We start from the raw sequence: 24,806 nt of genomic DNA on the forward strand, positions 1-24,806 counted from the left end.
ACCAAATATAAATATATATTGAAACCTAATGCTGTTCAATATGGTATTCATCAGCCGCACTTAGCTACTGAAATCAATTAAAAATTTAATTTCACAGTCACACTAGCCACATTTAACTAGTGGTTACCAAATAGGACAATGTACATATATATACATTTCTGTTTTTACTGCAAATTCTATTGGACAGTGCCCTGAGAAATTTCCAAATCCTGATCTTAGGCAAACATGCCCCCGAGGATCTTGAGACCATGGTGAATTTTCTTTAAAAGAGAGATTGTGATCTCTCGACATCACCTTGGCTACAAAAGCATAGGTCAAAGTGGAAGCTGTTGGTTACTGGAATCTGAGTGACCTTGGCTCAAGATAGAAGGAGCACTGCCCCGAAGTGCCCAACATCAGGAAAAAGTTCCTTTTTCCAAAAATGGAGATTTTATAATCGTATGTGTTACGGATATCTTTTTAGGGAGTGGGAGAACTATTTATCACTTTCTTCTGCATAGTTGACTCTTGCAAGTTCTGCCTCTGTTCTAAAGAAAAAGTGATACATGATAGCATTATGAGATGGCAAAGTAAGTTTACACTCTGAACTTTTCTATCCATTGGTCTTACCATTTAGGACATGTATTAAGAGACTGACCCTAATTCAGGGATATGGACATGCAAAGTAGCAGGGATCATAGCAGGAGAGAGAATACTAATAGACAGGAGCTTGAGTTCTGAGTAACAATCTTATCTGCAGAGGTGTTTCTTTTTCTTTTTCTTTTTTTTTTTTTTTAAAGTAACTGCTGAAAGGTCACTTTAAATTTGAACCTTGAGGACATTCAGTGAGAAAGAGCAGTAGCTTATTAGGCCTGTTTTTTTATGAGTAGGAGAGATTGTCACTAGAAGTGATAGGTCAAGCCATGACTACGATGATTTACACAAAACTGAGAAAACCTGCTTTAATCTTAAATTACCTGGATAGTTTATATTAAGATGTCTCTGATCCTATCTGAATTTCCTCAGTTCTCTATCTCACTTTTTCAATAACTTGATAATGATTTGGTTTGTTATTTCTATGTAGACTGCAGTGATTTTTCCTTTAAAAGTTTACAATTCATCCATATTCTGTACAGTAACAAAATAATTGAAAACTTAAAAGTTACTTTCTCTAAGCAAGAAGATAAAAAACACAATGCAACTTGAACATTCCAGACTGACCAAAATTATTTATTGATTTAGTATTTTAAGGATGTTCATTGACCCCTGGTGGAAAATGGAGAGTGGTGCTTGAATTTGAGGTTGTCAGTATTTTATCCTTCTCGTCTAGAGCAGGAGACCCTTGATTTGTGTGGTATGAATACAATTCAGAGAGGAACATGAAGTATATAAAAATTCAGGGAGTCCTTCCAGTCTAGAACGGTCCATGTTGTTTTGTTGTCTGAATGATGGTAAGCAGGTCTGGACAGTAAGTCATGGGTGTTATTGCAATAAGTTTCCAGCCAGTTTTCGTAAACAATGCTTGATCTGTAAAGGAAGAGGGAAATTGAGTTAAATGTTGATTGCATCTTTTCAGAGAGAAAGCTGGGGAGGAAATAACGTGAAGTGCAAAAGAAGAAAAAGCACAGAACGAACCAGCACTTCGAAAGTAAGCCGTTTCCTACTTGTTATAATCTAGTTGCAAGTGCTTAACTTTGAAACGTGATAACCTGGTTTAATAGAGCAGAATTGTTAAAAACTATATCAATTATTCAAAGAACTTAGGCTCATACTTTTATTAGTGTGATGTTCCGGCTAAATTCATTAACTAGTCTCTGGCTTGTTGAATCTCCACTGCATAATTACAGTACAATCAAAGCTAAGGTTTATAGATGGCAGCAAAGATCTCAGAAATGTTTGCTTCTACACTTATACAAAGATGCTCTATTTCCCCCTTTTTTTCCTAAAGATTTTATTTATTTATTTGAGAGAAAGAGAGAGCATGGGGAGCAGCAGGCTTCTTGCTGAGCAGGGAGCCCGATGCAGGGCTCAATCCCAGGACCTCAGGATCAAGACCTGAGCCCAAGGAAATGCTTAACTGACGGAGCCACCCAGGTGCCCCCAAAATACTCTAAATAACCCATTTCAGGAGTTGAAATGAGTTGAAAAGAGTTGATATTTTCTGGTTAATATAAATAAATTTTAACTAAGAACTAATACTAATTATGTTTACAGCACATAAAGTGAAGCTGTTGAATTTTTTAAAAACACAGCATCGAGAAAGCCTTATACAATAAAGAGCAAACAGGTATTTACCTTGAGAGCTCCATTTAATTGGACATGATATGCTTGACGAAAGCTGTGGGCATAATACAGACAGGTTAGAGTTAGAGGACCGTCAAGTTTAATGAAAGAGAGGTTTAGCAAGTAAGTTCAATCTTAATTTTTCTTAGCTGTAACAGGAACATTTGTCGTTTTAAGCTCGGTACAGCCCACTGTTCATCCTGGACTCACGGTGTTTCCCCTGACTTTGTAGATTTCATTTTTTGGAAGAAGTGGTACATTCACATGGTTAAAAGTTTTCTTTAGAGTATGAAAGAACTTATAACGCAAATGAAATATTCCTCACCACTGCCTCCCATCTACCTAGTTTCTCTTTACAGCAAAGTTGGTGGAGCTGTTATGCATGTATAAGAAAATACAAATATATGTTTCTAGAACTCTTTTTCACCCTAATGGTGGCATACTCTACAAACTCTTTTGCATCTGCATTTCTCACTGAATGACCGTAAACAAGAGTATCATTATTTGGGGGGCACTGTAGGGAATTTCATTTTGTAGATATACCGGAATGTCTTTGATATATCCTACATTGGTGGACATTAAATTGTTAAATATTTACCAACAACACAGTAATGAATAACCACATATCACTCAATTCACCTGAGTGCAAGTATCTAAAAACCATATCCCATGATGTAGATTTACTAGAATTATTAATACTACGTCACTGTATCGGGATTTAAATGATTGACATTCCCAACAGGAATGCATGAGCTTACCTATTTTCACACACTCTCCTCAACCCAAAGTGTTGTCAAACCTTTAATCTTTGGCAATCATCTTATTAAAAAAATGTATCTCCATGTAGTGTTAATCTGCATTTCTTTTATTAGTAGTGAAGTTTAGCATATTATATTTGTAGTTTTTTTATTTCTTTTTCTGCAAACTGTTTATGTACTTGTTAATTTTTCTATCCAGTTGTAGTCTTTTTATTAATTTGCAATAGTTTTTTTTTTTAATTAGGAAAATGAGCTTTTGCTGATACTGATTACTTTTTTTTTTATGGTTTGCTGTTTGTCTTTTGACTTTGCTTCTGGTGGCTTTTGCCATATGGAGTTAAAAAAATTATGTGGCTGAATTTATCAAAACTTGTAATGCCTTCTGGGTTTTTATCAGTGTTAGAAACACCTTCCTACTCCAAAAGTTATAAAATAATTTGTCCATGGCTTTTATGCTTTCGGCTTTTACATTTAAATTTTTGAACCATTTGAAATTTATTCTGGTGTGAGATCCAGACCTGACTTTATTTTCTAGATGACTTGTCCAAACAATCTTTATTGAATGAGTCTTCTTTCATGTAATGTATTTATGGTAATAACCAAATGTAAAACTTTGTTTATGGGAAAAAAGTGAAGTTTAATCAGGATTGTCAGTGAAGATGTGCTTGGCTGACTGCTTTCCTTTTCTTCTGTCCTCTCCTCTCCTCTCCTCTTCTTCCCCCCCCTCCTTTCCTTCCCTCTTCTCTCTGCTTTTCTTTTCTTACTTTTTCTCAAGTCATTAGACTTTATAAGTTTACATTTACATCAAAGCTATCAGCATAGCTTTATTGAAAAGTGGCCGGGTTAGTGTTTTTGGGGAATAGATAAGTTTTTCAATTTTATTGGAAATTTTAAAATTTATAAATTATATCATGTAATTTAATTTTGCATCTTTATTTTATGGGGTGTGTTGTTTTTCAGACCCTCTAGCTGAAGCTGCTATAAATTGGTAGCAGGACATAGATAGTCAGCCATGAGATGACTTTGATTTAAGCAAAAACATCAGACAAGGAGATGAACAAAATTTTAGCACCAGCCCTTCCATTAATGATGTGACCTCCACTCAGTAAGGAGACCTCTTTGGCCCTCAGCTTCCTCATTTTCATAATTGCTTGCTGTAAAGGATTTTGAGATCTCTTCAACTTTAATATTCTAATATACTTTATTCTGACACAAACCCTGTCTATCTTACAGAGATTTTATAAAGATCTAGCAAGAAAAAATACATGTGAAAACACATTTTAAGCTGTGTAACAATGCATAGGAGTGTCAAAGCCCACTGGAATAAAAATCTTAGGTATATAGTCAGATTCTTAGAGGATATCTTCTTAGAGTTATTGTGTAATTGATTGATAATAAAAAGACATGAGTATGTTCAATGAGAGAGGCAGAGACAAAGAAGTTATTTCAAGCTCAGAAGAAGTCCATCAACAACGCAATCAGTTAAGAGTTGCTGTAAGCACCGAGCACATGAGATCATACCTTCATAGTTGATGCAGCCATTGGAGTCTTCCTGACCTGCCATCAGGGCTTCCACTTCCTCTTCTTTCATTTTTTCACCTAATGAAACAAAACTCTCTGCTCAGAAAGAAGGCCAGAGGATATTTTCTAAATTCCATTGTAAGTGATCAGTTTTGGGTTTCTGGAGACTCTTGGAGGGTAGAAATCAAGCCCATCCTGTTCCTCTGGTAGTTAGTACATTGTCAATGAATTGTTTGTAAGTGAATGAATTAAATACGTTATTATCCCTGATCATCCACACTCTATCCTATAAGAACTACGATGCTTTACTTTACTTATTCACTACTAGTAACTTAAGTTACCATTTTGCCAAAACAAACGTGTTGACACTGAGGCCAATGGAAATGGTCATTAATTTTTGACTATTCTTTTTCATCTTGTAGCTTTTCCCCCTACCTGTTTTGTTAGAACTTGATCCCCCTAAGTCATGCTCTTTCCTATATATTATGTCGTATTAAGTCCACTGAAATAAATTTTCCTTACCCAATGTGGCTAAAACATGGCGGAGTTCAGCACCCATGACTGTACCATTGCCTTCCTTGTCAAAGACACGCAGACCCTCAACAAAGTCTTCATAAGTGCCCTGGTCCTTGTTGTTGGAAATAGCTTGCATCATGGGCAAAAATTGTTCAAACTCAATTTTCTTGGCATTCATCTCTGGAAGAAATTGCAATTTGGAGAGTTATTAGCTACCATAAAATGTCATTTCTGATTCACAAACTTGAGAGTTCATTCCAGATGATCTAAAATATCTTCCTATAGCTTAAATTTCAGTTGATAAATTTCTGATGACAAAAAAAATTGGTAATAGATAATAGCATGAGCTCTGGAGTCCTCATGCTTAAGGTTTTATCTCCAATCCACCATTTACAACTATGTGATCATGGGCAACTTTCTTAATCCTTTTGCACTTCAACTTTTTCATCTGTAAAATAGAGATTCTTCATAGTGTTAGTGTGAGCACTAAATGAGATAATTCCTGCAAAATGTATTACAATACCTGGGACAAACTGAGTGCTATGTAAGTGTTATCTACTTTTTATTAGTTTTGTTAATTTAATATTTTCTATAGAAACTAGAGAGGCAATGTAAAAATATACTGATACAACAAACCCATTGGCATATAAATACAGTAAAACTTAACTCAACTTTAATATATATGCCTCCTTTTGTCCTGTGAGCTTTTCTGGAGCCTTCAATTTCTTTAAATTTTAAGTAACTTTAAAAAGAAGCCTATGAGGAGAGTGTGTACGTCAAATTCCTTGTGATCTCCTGACTTCTTTGCAGTTTAGAGGTCTGGAGATGGTAAGGTTTTCTTCAGTATCTTCTAACAAGATAAATTGCATTCACAACAAAAGTATCAAGCAGACTATCCAGATGGATGTGAATGGATAAAGTTAAGTAACCCTAAAATCAAAATTCTCTTTTACTAGTCTTTCCTCATAGAGTAAAAATGGACTAATATTAAAAAGATCAAATTTGAATGCTGAAAAAATGAGCATTTACCTAATAATTCTAAAAAAGATGGATGCTTGTTGAGTTAGAAAGTGGCATCTACAGAATAAGATCTGGCTTATTTTTCTCTCTTTATCTCCTCCTCTCAGCTACCTTTTGCATGATTTACCTGAATATTTCCCTCTAAAGAAAATGAAGCTTGAGAAAAATTTCAGCAAACTGATTTAGAGGTAGGTTTGCTTGAAATCAAATCCACCCCCCCCCCACTTTGGTAACAAAGGAAAATAGTCTTTTCAGTTATCAAGGGCAAAATGAGATTATTTGCCTTTTGCTTTCCCCTCTTTTTTTCCTCATGGCAAAGAGAAACAGTCCAAATATCTACTTGAAAAAATTTCAGTGTTGTCTCATCTTTTTTATTCAGGGTAGTATTCTCCAATAGACTATTACACTTTGCCACGAACCATAGGGATCAATTTTTTTTTCTTGTTCCAGACTAATAACTGGATTACTGTATCGAGCAAATGACTTCTACAATGTTGCCACTTACATATCTCACTGTCTTTTGTCCCAGGATTTACTTGGGGGCACTGAATGTAGGTTTGAGCTTAGATTTTTAAGTCTTCTTGTAATTCTTTGGAAATAGAAAATACTCTTATTACAATGACATTCTGTCGATTCTTAATTAGGAGAGCTGAGTTACTTTTAAGATGGTCACAGACAGAGCACTGGGCAAGGTCAGCAGGTATTTTCAACCTCCTGAGAGCACTGAGATTTTATTTCCACAGCTTTTGTCAGTGTGCCTTTGTAATTCACTGAGTTGCTTACAAAGTGTATTGTGTTTTAGCCATATTTAACATCTTTATCAAAATGTGTTTTTGCCTTTGAAGGTTTGAAAAAAATGTGCAGATTTGGATATTATTTCATTCATTAACCTTTAAATTATGAGCATTAGGTAGGATGATGATGATGATGTTAGCTTTAGATATTATTTCATTAACATGAAATTTTATCATGCTTGCAAATTCTCAAAGGAAGGTTAACTTATCTTATGAGGAAAAAACTGAGAGTCTAGACAGCCAAGAGGCACACTTACCATCAAGAGCAAATTAAATTCTATTCTGTGGGCCTCATTTCTCATTAGTTTTCTCTTTCTCTTACAAACATGCACTCTCTCTCTCTCTCTCTCTCTCTCTCTCTCTCTCTCTCTCTCTCGTGTATGTGCATGAGCTTGCTTCCCAGCTGCTTGGAAAAATGTGGTTACCTTCATTGCTGGGGTTTCCCAGCACCTTCTTGACCTCCGCATTGGTGGGATTTGTGCCCAGAGCTCGAAGGACATCACCGACCTGGCTTAAGGTGATCTTACATTCACCTGTTCTGTCAAACAGGAGGAACGCCTCCTTGAATTCTGCAAGAAGCAAGAAGCATTAGGGTGCTTGTTTCTCCTTCAGAACTACAAATTACCCCTAACTTCATCAAGGATCCAGTTCACACTCTTCTCTGTTTTTCAACTTTAGTAACCACTTAAGTTATCTTTGTATTCTCCCTTTTCCTAGCTCAAACAGCCATTGACAGTCCTTTTGACATTTCTTTTTGGGACTGCTTTAAAACTGCATTTCCAACTTCAAATCATATATTATTATTAATCAGATATGGAAATTGAAGATCCTTGTCATATTTATTATATTTCCTTCATCTGCCTGGGAAGCAGAACTGGGTTAAGAAATTCTGAGGTCTTGAGAAATCTTAAGAACTCTTATAATTAAGAAAATTAATAAAATTTCAAGGAAACAAATTTTCAGTCAGGGTTGTGTTATATGAGGTTAATCCAGGTTTCTCAAATTATTTAGAAAAACCTCCTCTTGAAGTACAAATTTCCTAGACTCTCTCCTTGACTAGTTATCTTCAGGAGAAACTTCATTTTTCAGGAAAAAAAATTAGAATGGTGAAACAAACCTCTCAGTTCTAGAGTGTCATTTAATCAGTGTATGACTTTAATAGGGTCCTAGTGTAATCAGTTTGAAAGGAGAAATATTTGTTTGGATCTATCACTATGATAATCTCTTTAAACTTTACTCTTTTTCAGATAATACAAATGACAACATGTTGCTATATTAGCTTTAGGATTTAAGTATACATTTTTTAATTAAAATTTTGGGCAGATAATTGTAAATTCACAATTTTTTAAGTTTTAAGAAAAAATACAGAGTTCTCTTAAATACTGTCTAATTTCCCCCAGTAGTAACATTTTGCAAAGTTGTAGTAAACTATCACAACCAGAATGTTCACATTGATAGACTCCACCAATTTTATTCAGATTTTTCTAGCTCTATTTGTACTTACATGTGTGTACATGTAAGTATGTATTTTGAAGTGTTGTCTATTTTTATCATAATCACTCTGTTGCTAACTTTCCCTAAATTTTGTTCTTCTCTGTTGATGGAACTATTTTGGCTTTTCATAATTATATTAACAAAGAATTAAGTGTATACCAAAGAGACAGAAAAGGGTACTATTATGGATTAAGGGACCAGAAATGATATTTTAACTGAAACTTCTAAACTTAATATAATCCAATTTTCTGGGAAACCCAAAAGTAATGATGGCAACTTGGAGTTAATCCTGGCAACACTCAAAAAACCATTTGTGAAGGAACTGGGAGAGTTGAAAGCAGTGTATATTTAGGCCACTAGGGGACTCAGATAGAAAGACCCTATTTTATCATCTGTCCATCCCCTGATCTAAGGTTGCACCAGACATTATATTCACAACTATAGATCATGTCGCCATTGTTTGCTTTAATTTCCCCTTCAGATTCTACGCAATTTGACTATAACAGATCATTCCCCTAAACTAAAAAGCATGCTGTAGGCACAGTGGGGTCATTAGTCAAATATTATTTTTCGTCTTTCTAAGGGACATGTGAAACTGAACTATTCTTGTTACTGGCTCCAGGCTTTCGTGCAGATTGCTCCGAGGGCTCACTATTACCCTGGTCAGATGCTGATATAGAAATAGGATTTTATGGGCTGTAATAGAATCCTTCTGACATTAACCCTTTGTTGATTTAAACGCCTAGGACAGAAAGATACTGCTCTTCCCACCTCAGATTTTTAAGACGTATTCTCTTAAAGAGTCTAGAATAATGGATTAGCAAATTACTACCTAGAGGCTGGCCACCTGTTTTTGTAAAAAAAAGTTTGATTGGCACACAGCCCATTCATTTAGGCGTTGTTTATGGCTGTTTTGAAACCTCAGCGATGGAGTTGAGTTGTTTTCACAGAGACTGTACTCCCAATAAAGCCTAACATATTGACAGTTTGGCCCTTTAAGAAAAAGAATTGACAGCCCCTGAGCTAGACCAACACTGTTCTAGACCTTTTTATGACAATCAAAATGTTTTCTTTCTGGGCTGCCCAAAAGACTACCTGTGGCTCCTGAGCACTAAAATATGACTAGTGCAACTGACAAAATAGATTTTTAAATGTATTTATTTTTAATTAATTAAAATTTAAGTTTAAATAGCCACATGTGGCCAAGTGGCAGCTCTATGGGACAGCACAGGATGTAGACCTTTTGAATGTGATCATTTTCCTTTTTTTTCCTTTCCTTGCACCCTGTGATATATTCAAATAGAGCAGCCGTGACCAAAACTCTTTAATCACCGAACAAGGAAGGAAACAAAGGAAGTTTTCATTCATTTCTGAAAGCATTGCATTTCCATTTAAATTTTAAATGCTTCCATTTGTTTTCCTGGCACAAGAGAAAACCAGTTCACCACACCAACGTTTCCTGAGCCTCTATAGCTAAACCTAGTTCATATATGTAGTATAGGTTTAATGGTCAATAGTAAGTCCTTCTGTCCCTGCAAGGGTTTTTAGTCTTCTGTTGCTTTGTCCCACCATAGTTTGGCAGTCAAAATGACACTGTACATGAGACATTTAAGAGGACTGTGGAGCAGTAGCTGATAATGTAGCAGCATCACTAGTTAAAAATGCATCAGGAGTCAAACAAATTATAGAGGAATTATCACTGTTTTTAATACTAATAATTAAAAAAAACCAGTCCTCTGTAGTATAATTTCAAATGCTCTTGAGTTCTGAGCCACCAAATCACCTAATCTCTTGACATGAGACCATCAGCCATGGTATAGATACATGCGAGTTTCTACTACAACAAATATCCTTTTTTTTTCTTAATTGATGTCCAAACATGGATATTCTAGACATTGAAACAGACTGAAAATGTGGAATTTTTTAGGTAGAGAACTGAATATTTACACAGATACTTATTAAACACTTATAACTGTAATTATTTATATATTACATATTGTAACATATATACATAGTCATTTTTATGACCAATATCCTAATTTATATGCTATCATTTAACTAATTTTTTTCTCCCCCTCCCTTCTGTAGATGTATTCCTGTCTCCGTTTCTTTGAACTTGGGCCACTTTCGCTCCATAAAGCATTCTCCCCTACACTTCTAGAGAAGCAAGCATGTCCTGTGGGGCATGGGATCTCTCGGATCCAAAGGCCCGAAGGAGAAAAAGTGGAAGTCTTAGGGAAACTACTCAGATTCTCTTGAATCTTAAGAGTTGAAGTCTTCTAGTTAGTAACTGTTTTTATGAAATTTCTAATTAGTTTCAACTAATACCAGATGATGATCCTGTTACTAATACTTTGGGTCCTTGAGCAAGTCCTATCAGCTCTTTGAGAGCCTGTCTTGTATCTTTAAAGATGGACCAGGAGACGTGTTTTATGATAAACCACTCCTCTTTCTTTGTCTCTGAATTCACTTTTATGCTATATCCACTTCACCTGCTTCTCTCAACTCACTGTGATGCCCATTGAAATTATGTAGGTTTGGTAATTGGGCAGTTTCACAATCAATATTATTTTCTAAATTGAACAGTTTAGATCTGCCAAATCTTTCTTTAGGGATTTGATAAACAGATTAGCCATTCAAAATCTACAACATTTTGGGGGGTAATATATATGATATTGGCTACTGTATCAAAATGGTTTTATTTAGAAATCAGTGAATACAAGGACCTATTTTATGGTATCTGTCTTTTGTTTGCTTAAACCTTTGATTACTGATTATAAGCAAGGGGTTCACGTTGAGAAAACTTAGAGTGATTGAGAGCATTTATATTTAGAGTGGCAACACCAGTGGGGATAATTAGAAAGAGCTAATCTCATCCCAAAGGAGCCAGTTTTCTCACATGCCATCTTTATGAGTGTGCACATAACAACTGTATCTTTTAAACTTACCATCCTGCTGTTCCTTAGAGAACTCGATCTGTTAGAAAGAAATTAACCACAAAGAATATTTTAACCAAACAAAAATGTCCCGATTTTTAAGTGTATCCAGGCTCATTCCCTGAGTAATCTTCAAAGTAAGCTCCAAAAGTAAGCCAACTTTTCAGAGTTCAGGCATAGCTTGGGCACCAACAGGTTGAGCCATGCAGTGACATGACTTAGAGATAAGGGGTATTTCTGATGTGCAGTAGAGAAGCTCAATTCACTTACCAGCAATCTGGTCAGCACTGAAGGACTGCAGTGGCGAGAGAGAGGGAGAAAGAAAGAAAGAACTAGTACTCTTTCAAATGCATTGACAGAAGGATGAGTGCTCTCTGTTCTGAGATTTTTAGGAAGACATGTAGGTGTCATAGAATAAGAGGGTTGCCTTAGGATACTTTCAAATCTAGGAAAAACAAGCTATTGCACAAGATAGTTAGGGAACATCTTTCTGTATCTTAATCAATGAATCAATGATTTAACAAATGCTAAGTCAAATAACTTCCTGGAATAATATAGTAGCCTGTGATGTACTTAAGATCTGTCCAATGCAGATACCCTGCATTCAGAAATACAGATACACCGCATTAAAAAGATCTCCTTAAGTCTTCCTCCTATTTAACTAGTAGGCTTTTGCTCGATGGGTCGGAAGTAGTTTACTTAATTTTAGCTATCTTCATCACACTGTTTTTAAAGGTATAGTATTTTGCTATACTAGCAGTTTCTACCCCCCACCCCCGGTTAGATGTAATAAACCTTATGTGATATAACAAAAATTAGCGAAGCATAAAGTAATGCTTTGGGGAGTAAGATGTATTTTTTTCAGTTAGCATAATAGCTCTAATTAATCTCTTCTATCCTCACCCCCCCTCAACAAAAAGCAAAAGCAGATTCTATAGACTTATATCGAATATGTTCTCTCCTCAATTCTGTTCCTTGTCTGCCTTTCTACTCAATAAGGTCATATGCACGATTAGATCCTCCTATAAAGGACAAACCGTTTTCTCCTAGGACCCACCATGGCAGAGCCTCTGAGCTGCGGAACAGTGGCAAAGCTGAAGAGTGAGTTGAGGGCCGCTCCGGTCCCTGAGTGGGGCCTCCTTTGCTGAGGCTGCCTTTTATTGCTGGGGAAGCTGTGACCTCACAGCTAGCATCAGGTTTCAGAGACAAGTGGCCACTCCCTTTGGAGAGTTCTTTAGCTTTCTTAGGGCAAAGGGAAGGAGGGCTCTGTACCCTGAGGGCTATTTTTAGGCAACCAGAACCTAGGAATGGACAGCCATAATGAGACCGAAGCCTGTCAGTACTTTTATGGTCTTTATCCTTGAGATGGTCTCTTGGAGCCTCTTCCTTTGAGAAGCTTCTTACTTGTTCAGTGGCAGAGGAGCTTAGAATTTCCCTAACACTCAGGCTGACCCCTTCTCTTGGTGAATTATGGACTTTGCAAACTTCGAGTCAGCAAGTTTTGGTATTTAATGGAATTTTTTTGGATGGGACTGGCTTGGGGTTTCAAATGGCAATGACTATAGAAGGAACATCCTCTGGAACTCTGTCCCTTGTGGTGAAGTTCAGAGGACTTGAAAAGGTCATGTGTATTCTTCGTGTTTCTTGGGGTTCTCTCAAGTGACGATGCTGCCTGTTCTTGAAGTCTCTCATTCAAGACCGCTCTTTTGCAAGTTGTGTTCTGAGACACAGAGAGTGTGTCTATGCCAGGGGTGGTTTGGAGCTCCGTTTTCACCATTCTCCTTTAGCTTTCTTACATCAGAGGTGGGTATTTTCCTCCATCCTCAGTCTCCAGAAAGACCCAAAGCAGGGGCTGTTGCATGCCAATTTATACTTTAGGATTTAAAAGATGTCTAAGGGATTGGCTGGTAATGGCTTTTCATGGCAGCTTACCTGAAAATAGGAGGCAATCCCCTTCCTAGAATGGTACTGTGCAAAGTGGTACTAGGAAAGATCAGTCGTAACATGTCCACCAACGTTGAGACATGTTTATCAGTGTTCTTCATACCTAAAGCAGGTTATAGGTGTAAAGAATGTTGGAGATAAATTTTGATTTAAGTGCTGTCTCAGCGATTGTTTTCAAAGGAATGGTCACAGCAAGCATGAAGTTTCCCCCTGCTAGACAGATGAATACTTTGTAGCTTTCCCTCAAGCCATTTAGAGAGAAATCAATATTAAAATGCATGTCACTTTCTTTTTTATTCATATCATTTTTTGTCTAAAGTTTACAAGTGGTGAAAAAATCTCATAGGGTCAAAATGAGGATTAAAAACATAATTTGAGAAATATTAGTACCCAGGAAAATGTATTTCCCTAAATAGACATTTTGAGAGTTTATGAGAAATGGAAGTTAATAGAAAAATTTAAGTGCTTTAAATTATTAGGGGGAATGGAAGGGAGGGACAAAGGTGGAAACTTGTCACCCTGATAATTGTGTAATTTGGAGTCTCATTTTTTTTCATTCAAGTTTTTACAAATTCAAGTTAGTTAACATACATGCTAAAATTGGTTTCAGGTGTAGAATTTAGTGATTCATCACTTACATATAACACCCAGTGCTCATCACAGCAAGTGCCCTCCTTAATGCCCATCACCCCGTTAGCCCATCCCCTGCCCCCCTCCCTCCATCAACCCTGGAGTCTCATGATCGCTGATGCCCAAATTAAAGCCATGAGAGCAAACCATGTTTCTTTGTGTTCTTTTTAGTCTTGTAATTATATTCATGTATTGTGTCATTAAATTTGAATTGCCCTATGATTAATATTGAGAACTAGTATGTATCTTTAGTAGAATTAATAACTACAAATAATACAAAATAACCCATCAAAGTTGCCCTAGAGAATGCTCATTTTCTTTTCTTTCTTTCTTTTTTTTTTTGAGTAAAAAATGTGTCCTCGAATTCATATAAAATAGGATCAATTTGTATAAAATCTGTGGAGTAAACTGGAAAGTCATTTTAAAAGTTGTATTTATGCTATAAATAAGCTATTCCTAACCACTTGGATATTATGTAAAGGTTTGCTATTATTAAAATAGAAGTGGCAGTCAGTTGTCAAACTATTTCACTCTACTTTCTCTGTATATCTTTATCACAGAAAAGATCAGAATTTAGATTTTTTTCATACCTATTGAAAATCAAAGTAAACATATAAGCAAGTTATTGACCACAGTAGAAAAAGCTACAGTGTAGTGCATTCTAGAGGATAAACTATAGTTTAAAAGTTAAAAGACGTGAATGCTGTGCTCATAGAATAAATGGGAAATGTTACTTTATCTCTGGTACACTCACAAGTGATGAAAACTTCTCTTACATCTCTTTCTTGGTGTTGTAATGGTGAAGTAATCAGCTCTTTGAGCAAAGGCATGATATAAATACAAAATGTCAGCTGATTTTGGACTCTGTTTGCTGTGTCATCATTTGGTTTGTTTTAAAAATTAGACTTAAGGCTCTTCTTTCTGGAATGCTCTCCTCTCATCTCTGTTTCTTAGAAATTAACTATTCAAAGCCCTGATAAAATCTTCTCCTCTTGAAAGAACCTTTTCTCTCTATTTACTTAGCTCTTTTCTTCCAACTGAAGGATGTTTAGCCTTCCTGGTTGTAAACTTCTGGAAAGCCTAGGCCATTACTGAAAGCCATTTACCTTTGACCATCATGCAAACTGGACATGGGCCCACCCCGATTTCTTCCTGCCATCTAGAGTGCTGCCCCTGCCTTATTCTTATATTTTATTCCCCACAGCTCTATAAAATACCTTGCCTATATTAGTTCAATAGATTTGCAATAAATTAAAATCATTAGAACACAAGTGTAGTAAGTTCCTCCTTCAAACATGAGCTTCTCCTCTAGAATATTATATTCCCTGAGAGAGGAGACTTCATCATCTTCTTCAAAGAGCTTCCATTCTGTAGACGGTGTCTATGTTCTACCCCTGGTACTACACATCCAGCACCTAGAACTGCCAAGGACATCCTAGGCAAGCTCATTGCTCATTTTGAATTATTGACATATGTGCCTTTATATTTCCAGAGCCTTTCCTTAAATTTTTATAAGGCTTATCCTTATATTTTATAAAGTTTATGATCTGGAATTCTAATTTGCCAACCCTGATTTGCTTTTTTACAGGGCTTTTCCATCTTAGCCTGATACCTCTATTGGACTGTTAGTATAATAATTACATTCCACATTTTTGTGACTCATGTGCTCTTTGGTATTGGATTTAGGTAAGTAGTAGTTTACAAGGTACTGGTACTGAAAAGGATTTTTATTGCAGTGTTTACAGATCTTTTCTCACTTTGAGAAGCATTTTTCTATTAGTAATCATGATGTTTGGTTAACTGATTAAAGGCAAGATAAAGTTTCTGGTATATAGAAGGAATTAATTTATAGGGAAGTATTAAAATGAGTTTAATCGAACAGGCTCTGAAGTTGCTGTATGTTAAGCTTTAGCATAACAAGAAGAGCTATAATTAAGGATGATCTGGGAGATCCGTGACGTTGAATACTGAGTGAAAATGCCCGAGGAAGGGACACAGACTATAGTCTTTAAACAACTTCAACTTCCCTGCAAGATGGAATGATTCTAATGACTGGTAAGGCCAGGTTAAAGAAGTTAATCTCACCAGGGCCAGTATTCAAGCAAGAAAACACTGCTGTTTGTTCTCTAATTTAATGCCAGGCAGAGAGGCCTCTAAAAACTGAGGGTGTATGCAAACCCTAAGGGAAATTTAGGTTATTAATTTTCACTCTCATCTCAGAGTTACCAGGACTCACCATAAAAGGCCAGCAGAAATACTCTTTTGGAAATAAAGAGTTTTGTGCCTCAGAATAACTCACTTCATTTAAAGGAGATACATATTTTTCATTGCATTTTTTTTTTACTTCAACAAAGGATATACTTGGGCTGGTGACTATAATATGGTATAAAAAGGAGAAATTAAGGACAACAAGAAATTAAGAATACAATACCAGCCCAGCCTGTCTAATATAAGAGAGAATAGATGGCTGTATAGATTGGGTACATTGATCTGAACAGAAGGGGAAATGAGTAATTCTGTGCTCAAAAAAGTGTGGACTAGTCAACTAAATTTGGTCACATTGGAGCAAAAGCTGAATTATTACAATAATACAATTCACATCTACACGAATTAATGAGAAGCCTAAGTGAATTTTAAGAAAAATTTTAAAATGTGCCCTAAGTCTGTACTTCTTCAGATTTGTTTTATCTTTCCTATGGTTAATAATTGATAGCTTTAAGATTTAAGAGTTGAAGCTTCTCCACTTTGTATACTAGTTTGTATGTAATTTATTAAAATCCAAGTTGTGTTTTTGTTCCTTCCTTCCTCTTTTTATTTTTAAGATAGGAGCATTAGAAAAATTCTTGGTGTGTGTGTTTTAAGAAATTAAAAGTATCTGCTTTTTCCTACTTATCTGGAATGAAAATTCCTCTTGTGACCACAGGGATATATGAATACTGGCATTACCATTAGAGATTTCAGGTCTTTTCATATAGTGGAAAGAGGACTAGACAGGGATTGAAGTATGCAGAATTTTGTTCTGTTGTATTAAAGCGTGTGTCTTTTGATTAAATAATTTCTCTTATCTGGGTCATGGCTTGCTTCCTCAAATATAGAATATTATACTGTGTGATTTCTAGGGTTGCTATGGTTCTGCAGTGTTGTGAGTTTTCCATGCTTTTGTTATCAGAATCTGCCTCAACTGGCTTTTTTAATGGAAAAGGGCATGGTGCCTAAAAACTCAAGAAGTAACATTATTTTGAAGTAATTTAGAAAAAGAGGAATTAAAACATAATTTCATAACACTGTATTCAAGTCAGTCAGATGTTTTATAAACAAGAGACAATGTACCATTGGGTACTTACTAGATACAAAGACTTCACTTGCCACAGTGGAAGGAGGAATATAAAGTTGGATAAGATGTGGCTTTATCTTTAGGGTTTATTTTTTCTCTCTGGCTTCAATTCACTATTAATAATTTATGATCCGAAGAGCAAGGATTTATCATCCATACAGTTTAAATTTTTAACTAGTGTAATTAAAGCCACTAATACTTGTATATTGCAATTTTTGCCCTCCAAATTCTGATTTGGAGTGAGAAACAAACTGTAGAAATTGATGTAGAAACAAACTATAGCAGATCTTATTTTCATACAAAAAGTATTTCAGTATGAGGAGAAGCAGAAGAAAGTGTAGGATCAGCAGACTAAATATAATCCTTTCCATAATTTCCATGAGTCAGATGGTGCTTAATGCTGGGTAATTATGGAACAACTTCTAAAGACAACTTGCCAGGGGGTTCATTTGCAACATTAAAATGTCAAGAGTCTAAATTTGGCACTGTCACTTTGTGGTCTCCTTGTCTTGCAAAGATTTCATTATCTTTAAAATTAAAAGAGCTATTCACTATTAATTGGTGAACATATCTATTCCTTTCCAAACTGCATTTTACTTAGCAAAGACAAAATCCAGTTACTTATAATTCAAAATATAATTTTATAGAGTTACAGAATGTCCTTTAGTATTTTCCCACTCCATTCCACCTGTTCTCTTCTTTTACATCATAGATGTTTGAGAGTGGAAACTTGATATTGATACCTAGTGGTAGTCTCAAATAATTTTTTATTTGCTCCTTAGGTTATAATCACACTGCAAATGGATTGATATTGCAATTTGTTACATTATAGTTGTATTAAAAATTAATTCATATTATTGAAAGTCCAGTGTGAAAAAAAAGACAAATTCTTTTTTTCCCTTTTCTTTTTTCTTTTTCTCTTTTCTTTTTTCTTTCTTTCTTTTCTTTTCTTTTCTTTCTTTCTTTCTTTCTTTCTTTCTTTCTTTCTTTCTTTCTTTCTTTCTTTCTTTCTTTCAGCAGGCGACATACCCAGCATAGAGCCCAGTGCAGGGCTTGAGCTCAAAACCCTGAGATCAAGACCTGAACTGAGATCAAGAGTTGGACGCTTAACTGACTGAGCCACCCAGGAGCCTCAGAAAAGACAAACTCTTAAAATTACATAAAGAAAACTTAGAGACAACTTATAAATGTTTTCACCCTTTCCTTCTAATCAGAAATTGACAATATGTGTTCTTTTCCTAGTTCTTTTCCTCAAGCTAGTTAAGGTTAAGATTTAATCGTTATACATGTGGTATTATATTTCTACATATCACTTTAAAGGTATATGGTGATATTTCTTTCCAGTTTCAATCATGCCATCTATTTGTAAACAAAATAGAGATCTCACACCTTTGTTAGAATATTAGCCTGATGGCAAAATTTGGAAGTCAGTTTTGGTATGTGTGTATATTTATTTAAAAAAATAAACGGAATTATTTTAAAAATTCAGTCCATTTCATTACCCTTAAGATCATTTTTAAAAATACTTTGGTGTAGTTTTTTTTCTCCGGCTCTATTGAGATACAACTGATATAACAATGTAAATTTAAGGTGTACCATGTGATTTGACGTGTGATGATTTTGGTATTGTGATATGTTCACCACAATGAGGATAGTTGATATATTCATCATGTCACATTTTTTTAAATTAAAAAAAAATTTGTGTGTGTGTGTATGTGGTGAGGACTTTCAAGATCTACTCTCTTAGTAGCTTTAAAGTATACAATATGGTATTAACTATATAGTCACTATGTTGTATGTTAGATTCCAGAACCTATTCATCTTATAACTCGTAATTTGTAACCTCTGACCACCTTCACTCATTTCCTCCACCCCCAGCTTCACCCCTGGCAACTACTAATTTACTCTCATAACAGTCTTTTTTTTTTTTTTTTTTTTTAATATCCGTGTTACATTTACAACTTTTAATAGGAAGCTGGAGCAAAGTGACTAGAAGTCTTTCTAGATTCCTAATCTTCCCACCTTCTAGCTGTAAAAGAGAGCGCTCAACCTGTCAGCAACAGGTGCAAAGATAGGGGAGAGCTACAGAGAACAGAAGAATAGTAGATTGCCAAGGTCAAAAGTCTAGGTGAACTTGCTCTGATGTGTGCCTGTCACTCCCTCCTCTGGCTACACAGGGTTGTGCAGGGTGATAGGAGATCCACTCTACCTCACACCCTTAAGAATAAAAAAAGGCTTCTTTATGCATTAGGATTTTTTTTTTTTTTTAAGAGAGGGAGAGAGAGAGAATCCCAAGGGGGTTGATCTCACAACCCTGAGATCATGACCTGAGTTGTTGAAATCAAGAATCAAACACTTAACCAACTGGGCCACCCAGTTGCCCCTTCTTTTTTTTTTTTTTTTTTTTTTTAAGATTCATTTATTTATTTGAGAGAGAGACAGAGAGAGAGAAAGAGTGCAAGCAGGAGGAGGAGCAGAGGGAGAGGGAGAGAGTCCTCAAGCAGACTCCCTGCTGAGTGGGGAGCCCTTCACGGGGCTTGATCCCAGAATCCTGAGATCATGACCTGACCTGAAATCAAGAGTCAGCCCCTCAACCGACTGAGCCACCCAAGCACCCTTTCTACACGCATTCTTAAGAGCAGCTTACTCTTCATAAACATGAGGTGGTTTAGGATATGATTACCACAGGTGACTCTGGATTTGGCTGAGTGTTTCAATCCTAGCTCCATCACCTACTAGTTATTTGATCATGGACATAGCACTGAACCTCATTAGGCTCAGTTTCTTTTCTTGCAAAATGGGACTAAAAACAACCTCAGTTTAATGTTTTGAGGATTAAATAAAATAATAGGGCACAGAGTTAATTCTCAATGAATATTTATTATTAAATTACAAAGAACTTTATAATTTTCAAAGACTTTCATGGGCTTTGACCTCATTTGATTTTCCCAAGAATTCTTCAAAGTGGCACTGGGTTTGTATTAGCCTTGTTAGAGCCAAGAAAAAAGAATTTGTAGATTAGCACAGGCAATCCTATACCTGGACCAGAACAAGTATACAAGTCAGTGTATACAGGATATTTGCCTCTACTGAATACCCACCAGTAAATAGATGTATGTATCGGGAATGCTCTATTTCCACATTACCCATTAAATTGAAAGTTTAAATCTCCCCAACTGTGCGGTAAATTGTTGAGATTTGTCATTGGATGAGTTTCTGTCAATGCATTCTGTACCTATACCACTTTTTGTAATATCGCCTGCAGTATCTATTCAGAGATGACCTGATTGAATTACAGTGAAAACGGTGAGAATTAAAACTTAAGCAGCACAAGGAAAGACACAATTCAAAGTCTCATTACCTCATAGCAATCCTGACATATCAGCTAAGGCATGCATCATGCAAAACATTTACTTACACATTGAAGATCTTTTAAAATCTAGGCACATAGTCATCTCATTACTTATTTTCTTTCATTATTTCAACACTTGGTTAAGGTGTGGGGCAGCAGATATTAATTCTTGTGTTTGCACCTGCAACTATACTCATGGTGGATTTTAATTCCTACACTTGAGATTCTGCCCGCAGTGTTCTTTAGTCTGGGCATCGTGGTTGGAAATGTCAGCTCTCTGAAAGCAGAGTGCTTAGAAGCACCCAGGACAGCAACTTGAATGCTCAAATATCAGCAGTCTTTGTGTTTTTGAAAAGGATACTCATAGAACATCCATGGACATCAGGTCCTATTCCCTCCATGAATATCAAAGGTTTTGCGTCAGAACAACTGAACAAATGTTCTAAATAACCAACAAACTAGGAAATCAGTTTGGAAAGCACATTAAAGAAATTGATAAAACTAATTAACAATATTAAAGATTGTTTAGAGTTTATGGGGAGTTAAATATATGGTTATTAAATATGGTGGACCATAGATATTAGCTGGGAATAGTATTGAAGAATTAAATATTACTATTGCTATGCCTGCAATCCTACACAGAGAAAGTTACACTTATACATTAGCATTACTCAACATCTAAAGGACAGCCGGATTTCTAATCTTATATGATTTATGAAAGAAAGTTTAAAATCCAATTAAGTTTTGTTCTTTATCGAGTTTTCAGAAAGTTAATGAACACACATAACAGCTCTATTAATTTCTTTAGAGTTCATTTTCTCTGCCTGAAAAAAGTTTATAACTTATATGAGGTAATATATCTAGAAACATCATTAAGTGATTAAAAGCATCATAATATGAAATGTTTTAATGTACATTTTAATTAGCGTTGTTACCTACTGGTATGAGATTACATTTTATATAGTTCTCAAGTTGTACCACATTCTTTGGCTATAATACCTATAAATGTGCACTGATTTCATATTGATGAATCCAAATCATTGAAGGTATTTAAATTCCTTTACAAAAATATGTTAGTTTCAATCCTGTTCTTTTCATTTTCTCTCTTTCCATTGGGAGTAGGCTCTCTGAATGAATAAAGGTTACATTCCTCCTGTTTCTTCTAGATTTGTTTAACTGCTCCTTTTTGGGTTGTGTCCCTTACCAGGATCCATCCCATCTCTCTTTCTGTAATGAACTAGTGAAGAGGGAGAGTAGCTCCTCACTGCAGAGACACTCCAAGAGTGTTTTCTTCTTTTATGTAGTTGTGCCAGCTGCATTAGCCATGCTACCATTAATTCAATGTACAGATGAAAGGATAAACCAATATTTCAAGATTTCAAAGAGCATCACTTCTCTGCTGACTGTGAACAACTAATCAGTTTAATTTCTGGATTTAAAGAAGTGATATTTTGTCTTTTTTTTTTGAGACTTCTTACTGCCAAACTAAATATTTATTTATTTATTTAGTTAGTTAGTTAGTATTTCTTCAGGGAAGAAAATTAATGCCTATATTCATTAGTGGGATATTTCTTTTTCTTCTTAAGAAGGCACATTTCCCGCCGCAGATGCTTGTAATCCTAGGTGCAAAGAGGTAATATTGTCCTATAAATCACAATAAATATAGAGGAATAGCTTTGACACTGATTCATATCTGTAATAGGATAGAGTGGAGAGTCAAATAATACAGATGATTGGAATTATTCTCATGGCTGTAACCATGTTCATCGTATAATGTAGTCAGTGTGCATCTATAAAGATACATAACTAGAATTGCTGCAGATGAGAAATTTGGTTTCCTCTTAATGAATTATATGCAGTCTTTTAGGTAGAAAACCACTTATTACAAGATCTGACATGCATTTCTCCTCCTAAGTGCATATTCATTAAGAATAGTTCCTAACCAATATTAGATTCTCTGACCAACTTTTTTCAAATATGACTTTATGTACCTACAAACTCAAGATAAAATATTTGGTAATCCACTCCTACTTTGGAACATAAAATCTCATGTTTAACCAGAATGCTACAAAAATTATGAGTGTATTTATTTAATGTCACCACATGTATCTAAGGGTGATCTGATTCAATATTTATGTCAGAAGTATTTTTAAAAATCCATGATTATACTAAAATAATCAATGAAACATTTATTTATAGGTCAGCTTTGTCTTTGCAATTAAACAGTATTAAGTTAGCAAAATTTAGATTTATTGTATACAGAAATTGTGGCTTCAGAGAGATCACCTAATAGGTCCTCTTGCCTGTTAGTTTTCCATATAAGGCAGAGTTCATTGGATAAAGATTTTCAAACTGTCATTCAGACCAATCCAGTGCCAGTGAAGGAGGAGAAGGTACACATTTGAGGGATCACATCACCGAGAGGTTAATAGGCACATCCCCTGCGTCAGTTTCTCAAAAGCAGATAATCTTTTGGCAGTTGAGAGCTTTGATCACAGCAAAGTGTTGACGCAAAAATTAATCACATTCTCCTTTGTTAAAGATCAGTACACAAGAGCTCAAAGACATAAGCTAAAAGCCATATAAGCAAGTTTTATAGTAATTGGGGGGTTAGTTTCATTTAGAAGCAGCTCACACATTCTGAATTAAATACCATATATAAATAAACAAGATGACAGTTATAGTCACTGAAACACTTGAGTGCATAATTGTCTGCACCGAGATCTAATTTAGTGTTGTATCAAATTTTATTAAGCAAAGCTGAAGGGGGAATTAACTTGAATTGCAAAAATCTTCTCTTTTTCAGATGAAATAAAGCAGCTGTCAAATACATACAGCCAGGACAACTGGGTCATCAGCTGTTTTTAAACTTTTGGAAACAAGTAGGGGTGAAAAATTTCCTTTTGATGTAGCATTAAGGTAAGGGATCCAGTTTCCACAGAGATTTTATTTCAAACAAAACCAAATGAAACAAAATGAAACAAAATAAAACACTGGTTTAAGTATTTGTAAAACACCTTTGCGCTTACACACTTTGTCCCTAAATGGCACTCTGACTGTTTAGGGAAAAAACCCCAGAGAACAAAAAATGAGAGCAAATACAGGTTCCACAGACAATATCATATTCACAGGAATTTAACTGAAATTATATGCTGGAATTGATTGATTTTTTAATCAGGATTCTTTTCTCCCCCAATCTACCAGTCCATGTAGTAACGCCATCTCTCTCAATGAAAAATATACCCCTTTGCAAGTTCCTAGAGTTTCCTACTGTTGAAAGATGTTTCAGTGACCAAACAGTTCACCCCTTTAGTTACCTTAATGGCAGAGAGGTCAATTTTTTCTTCTTTGGGTTTGGCTGGGGCAGGTGCAGGTGCTGGGGCGGGGGCAGGGGCTGGGGCGGCAGCAGCAGCAGGTTTCTTCACGTCCTTCTTTGGTGCCATTTTGTTTAAAACGATGGGTTAAAAAAAAAAAAAAAAGAAAAGGAGCACCTCCAAAAGAACTTGTCAAAATGATTCCTGGAAGAGGAGTGGTGCTTCAGTTGATCCACAGCCCAGTGTTTTGAAGGTGGACCCAGAGTGTTAAATGGTATAAGGGCATGCATATATATTTCACTTAGTGCCTAATAGAATCTTGACACATGCAGCTGGATTGGACAGTTCTCTAGTCAAGGGGGATGGCATTCAGGCTCAGACTATAAATGGAATCTAAAGGGTCAGAGCTTCATCAATTTTTTTTTTAACTCCTCATGCCTTTTTTTTTACCCCCCACCTCCATATATAAAGGAGAAAGAAGTATGACAACGCCAGCTTCAGATCCTTTGGTGACAGTAAAGTAGATTGACTGATACTTTTTCTTGGTAGAATTACAGTTCTGCTGAAGTTGTAAATCTTTTTCTTTTTTTCATGCCTAAGAAACTTGACCAAAGGATTTGATTTCAACTTGGAATTTTGGCAGGGAGCATCACCAACTTTCACTCAGCTCCTTTGCTCATGTTCCCCCCACCCCCTTGCCATAATTTGCAAGAAGTTGTTGGTCAGCAAAGAGGTGGTGGTGTTTAAAAATAAAAAGCAGACGTATAAGGAAAGCCCATCAAATATTAAAGTGCTTTCCCTTCTAGGGAGCACGAACTCTGCCTCTCTCTCTCCCCGCCCTCTCTCTTTTTAATTGTAATGTACTGTATGCTAAAGAAAAATAATTCAAAGCTACTTCCTATAACTTAATTTTCTTTCTGTAATGAAAAAA

General features: G+C 35.7%; 1 protein-coding gene and 1 long non-coding RNA gene across 5 annotated transcripts in view; one reads left to right on the forward strand and one right to left on the reverse strand.

The window, feature by feature from the left end:
- The window catches only part of LOC105238945, a 141,681-nt gene that overhangs the window by 58,008 nt on the left and 58,867 nt on the right, over positions 1-24,806 (forward strand). For 2 of the 3 annotated variants that reach the window (XR_004623612.1, XR_004623611.1), the window contains exons 3-5: positions 1,556-1,627; positions 15,464-15,561; positions 23,368-23,480. This is a non-coding gene — a long non-coding RNA (uncharacterized LOC105238945). Of the gene's footprint in view, positions 1-1,555; positions 1,628-15,463; positions 15,562-18,226; positions 18,676-23,367; positions 23,481-24,806 lie in introns of those variants that run through there. The other variant, XR_002143328.2, reaches the window with a different exon arrangement.
- MYL1 (myosin light chain 1) lies at positions 1,469-24,150 on the reverse strand. Of its 2 annotated transcripts, none has more exons than XM_002922354.4 (7): positions 23,879-24,150; positions 11,314-11,341; positions 7,297-7,440; positions 5,064-5,237; positions 4,542-4,619; positions 2,275-2,317; positions 1,469-1,506 (listed from the first exon to the last, which is right to left on the reverse strand). In XM_002922354.4, exons 1-6 carry the CDS (start codon positions 24,002-24,004, stop codon positions 2,289-2,291), a joined length of 579 nt encoding a protein of 192 aa, XP_002922400.1. In that variant the 5' UTR covers positions 24,005-24,150; the 3' UTR covers positions 1,469-1,506; positions 2,275-2,288. The 2 variants fall into 2 exon arrangements, with proteins under 2 accessions (XP_002922400.1, XP_019658473.1); XM_019802914.2 differs by lacking the exons at positions 11,314-11,341; positions 23,879-24,150 and adding exons at positions 11,572-11,596; positions 12,359-12,426.

The sequence above is a fragment of the Ailuropoda melanoleuca genome, chromosome 2 (genome assembly GCF_002007445.2).
Source record: "Ailuropoda melanoleuca isolate Jingjing chromosome 2, ASM200744v2, whole genome shotgun sequence".
Classification (NCBI taxonomy): Eukaryota; Metazoa; Chordata; class Mammalia; order Carnivora; family Ursidae; genus Ailuropoda; species Ailuropoda melanoleuca.

Bases quoted from the DNA above. Each gene is read 5' to 3' on its own strand.
- MYL1 (XM_002922354.4), bottom strand. From the start codon at position 24,004: ATGGCACCAAAGAAGGACGTGAAGAAACCTGCTGCTGCTGCCGCCCCA. The intron at 11,342-23,878 runs GTAACTAAAGGG...TCTTTCTAACAG, and splicing joins TTGACCTCTCTGCCATTAAG to ATCGAGTTCTCTAAGGAACA. The intron at 4,620-5,063 runs GTAAGGAAAATT...TTGTTTCATTAG, and splicing joins CCATGTTTTAGCCACATTGG to GTGAAAAAATGAAAGAAGAG.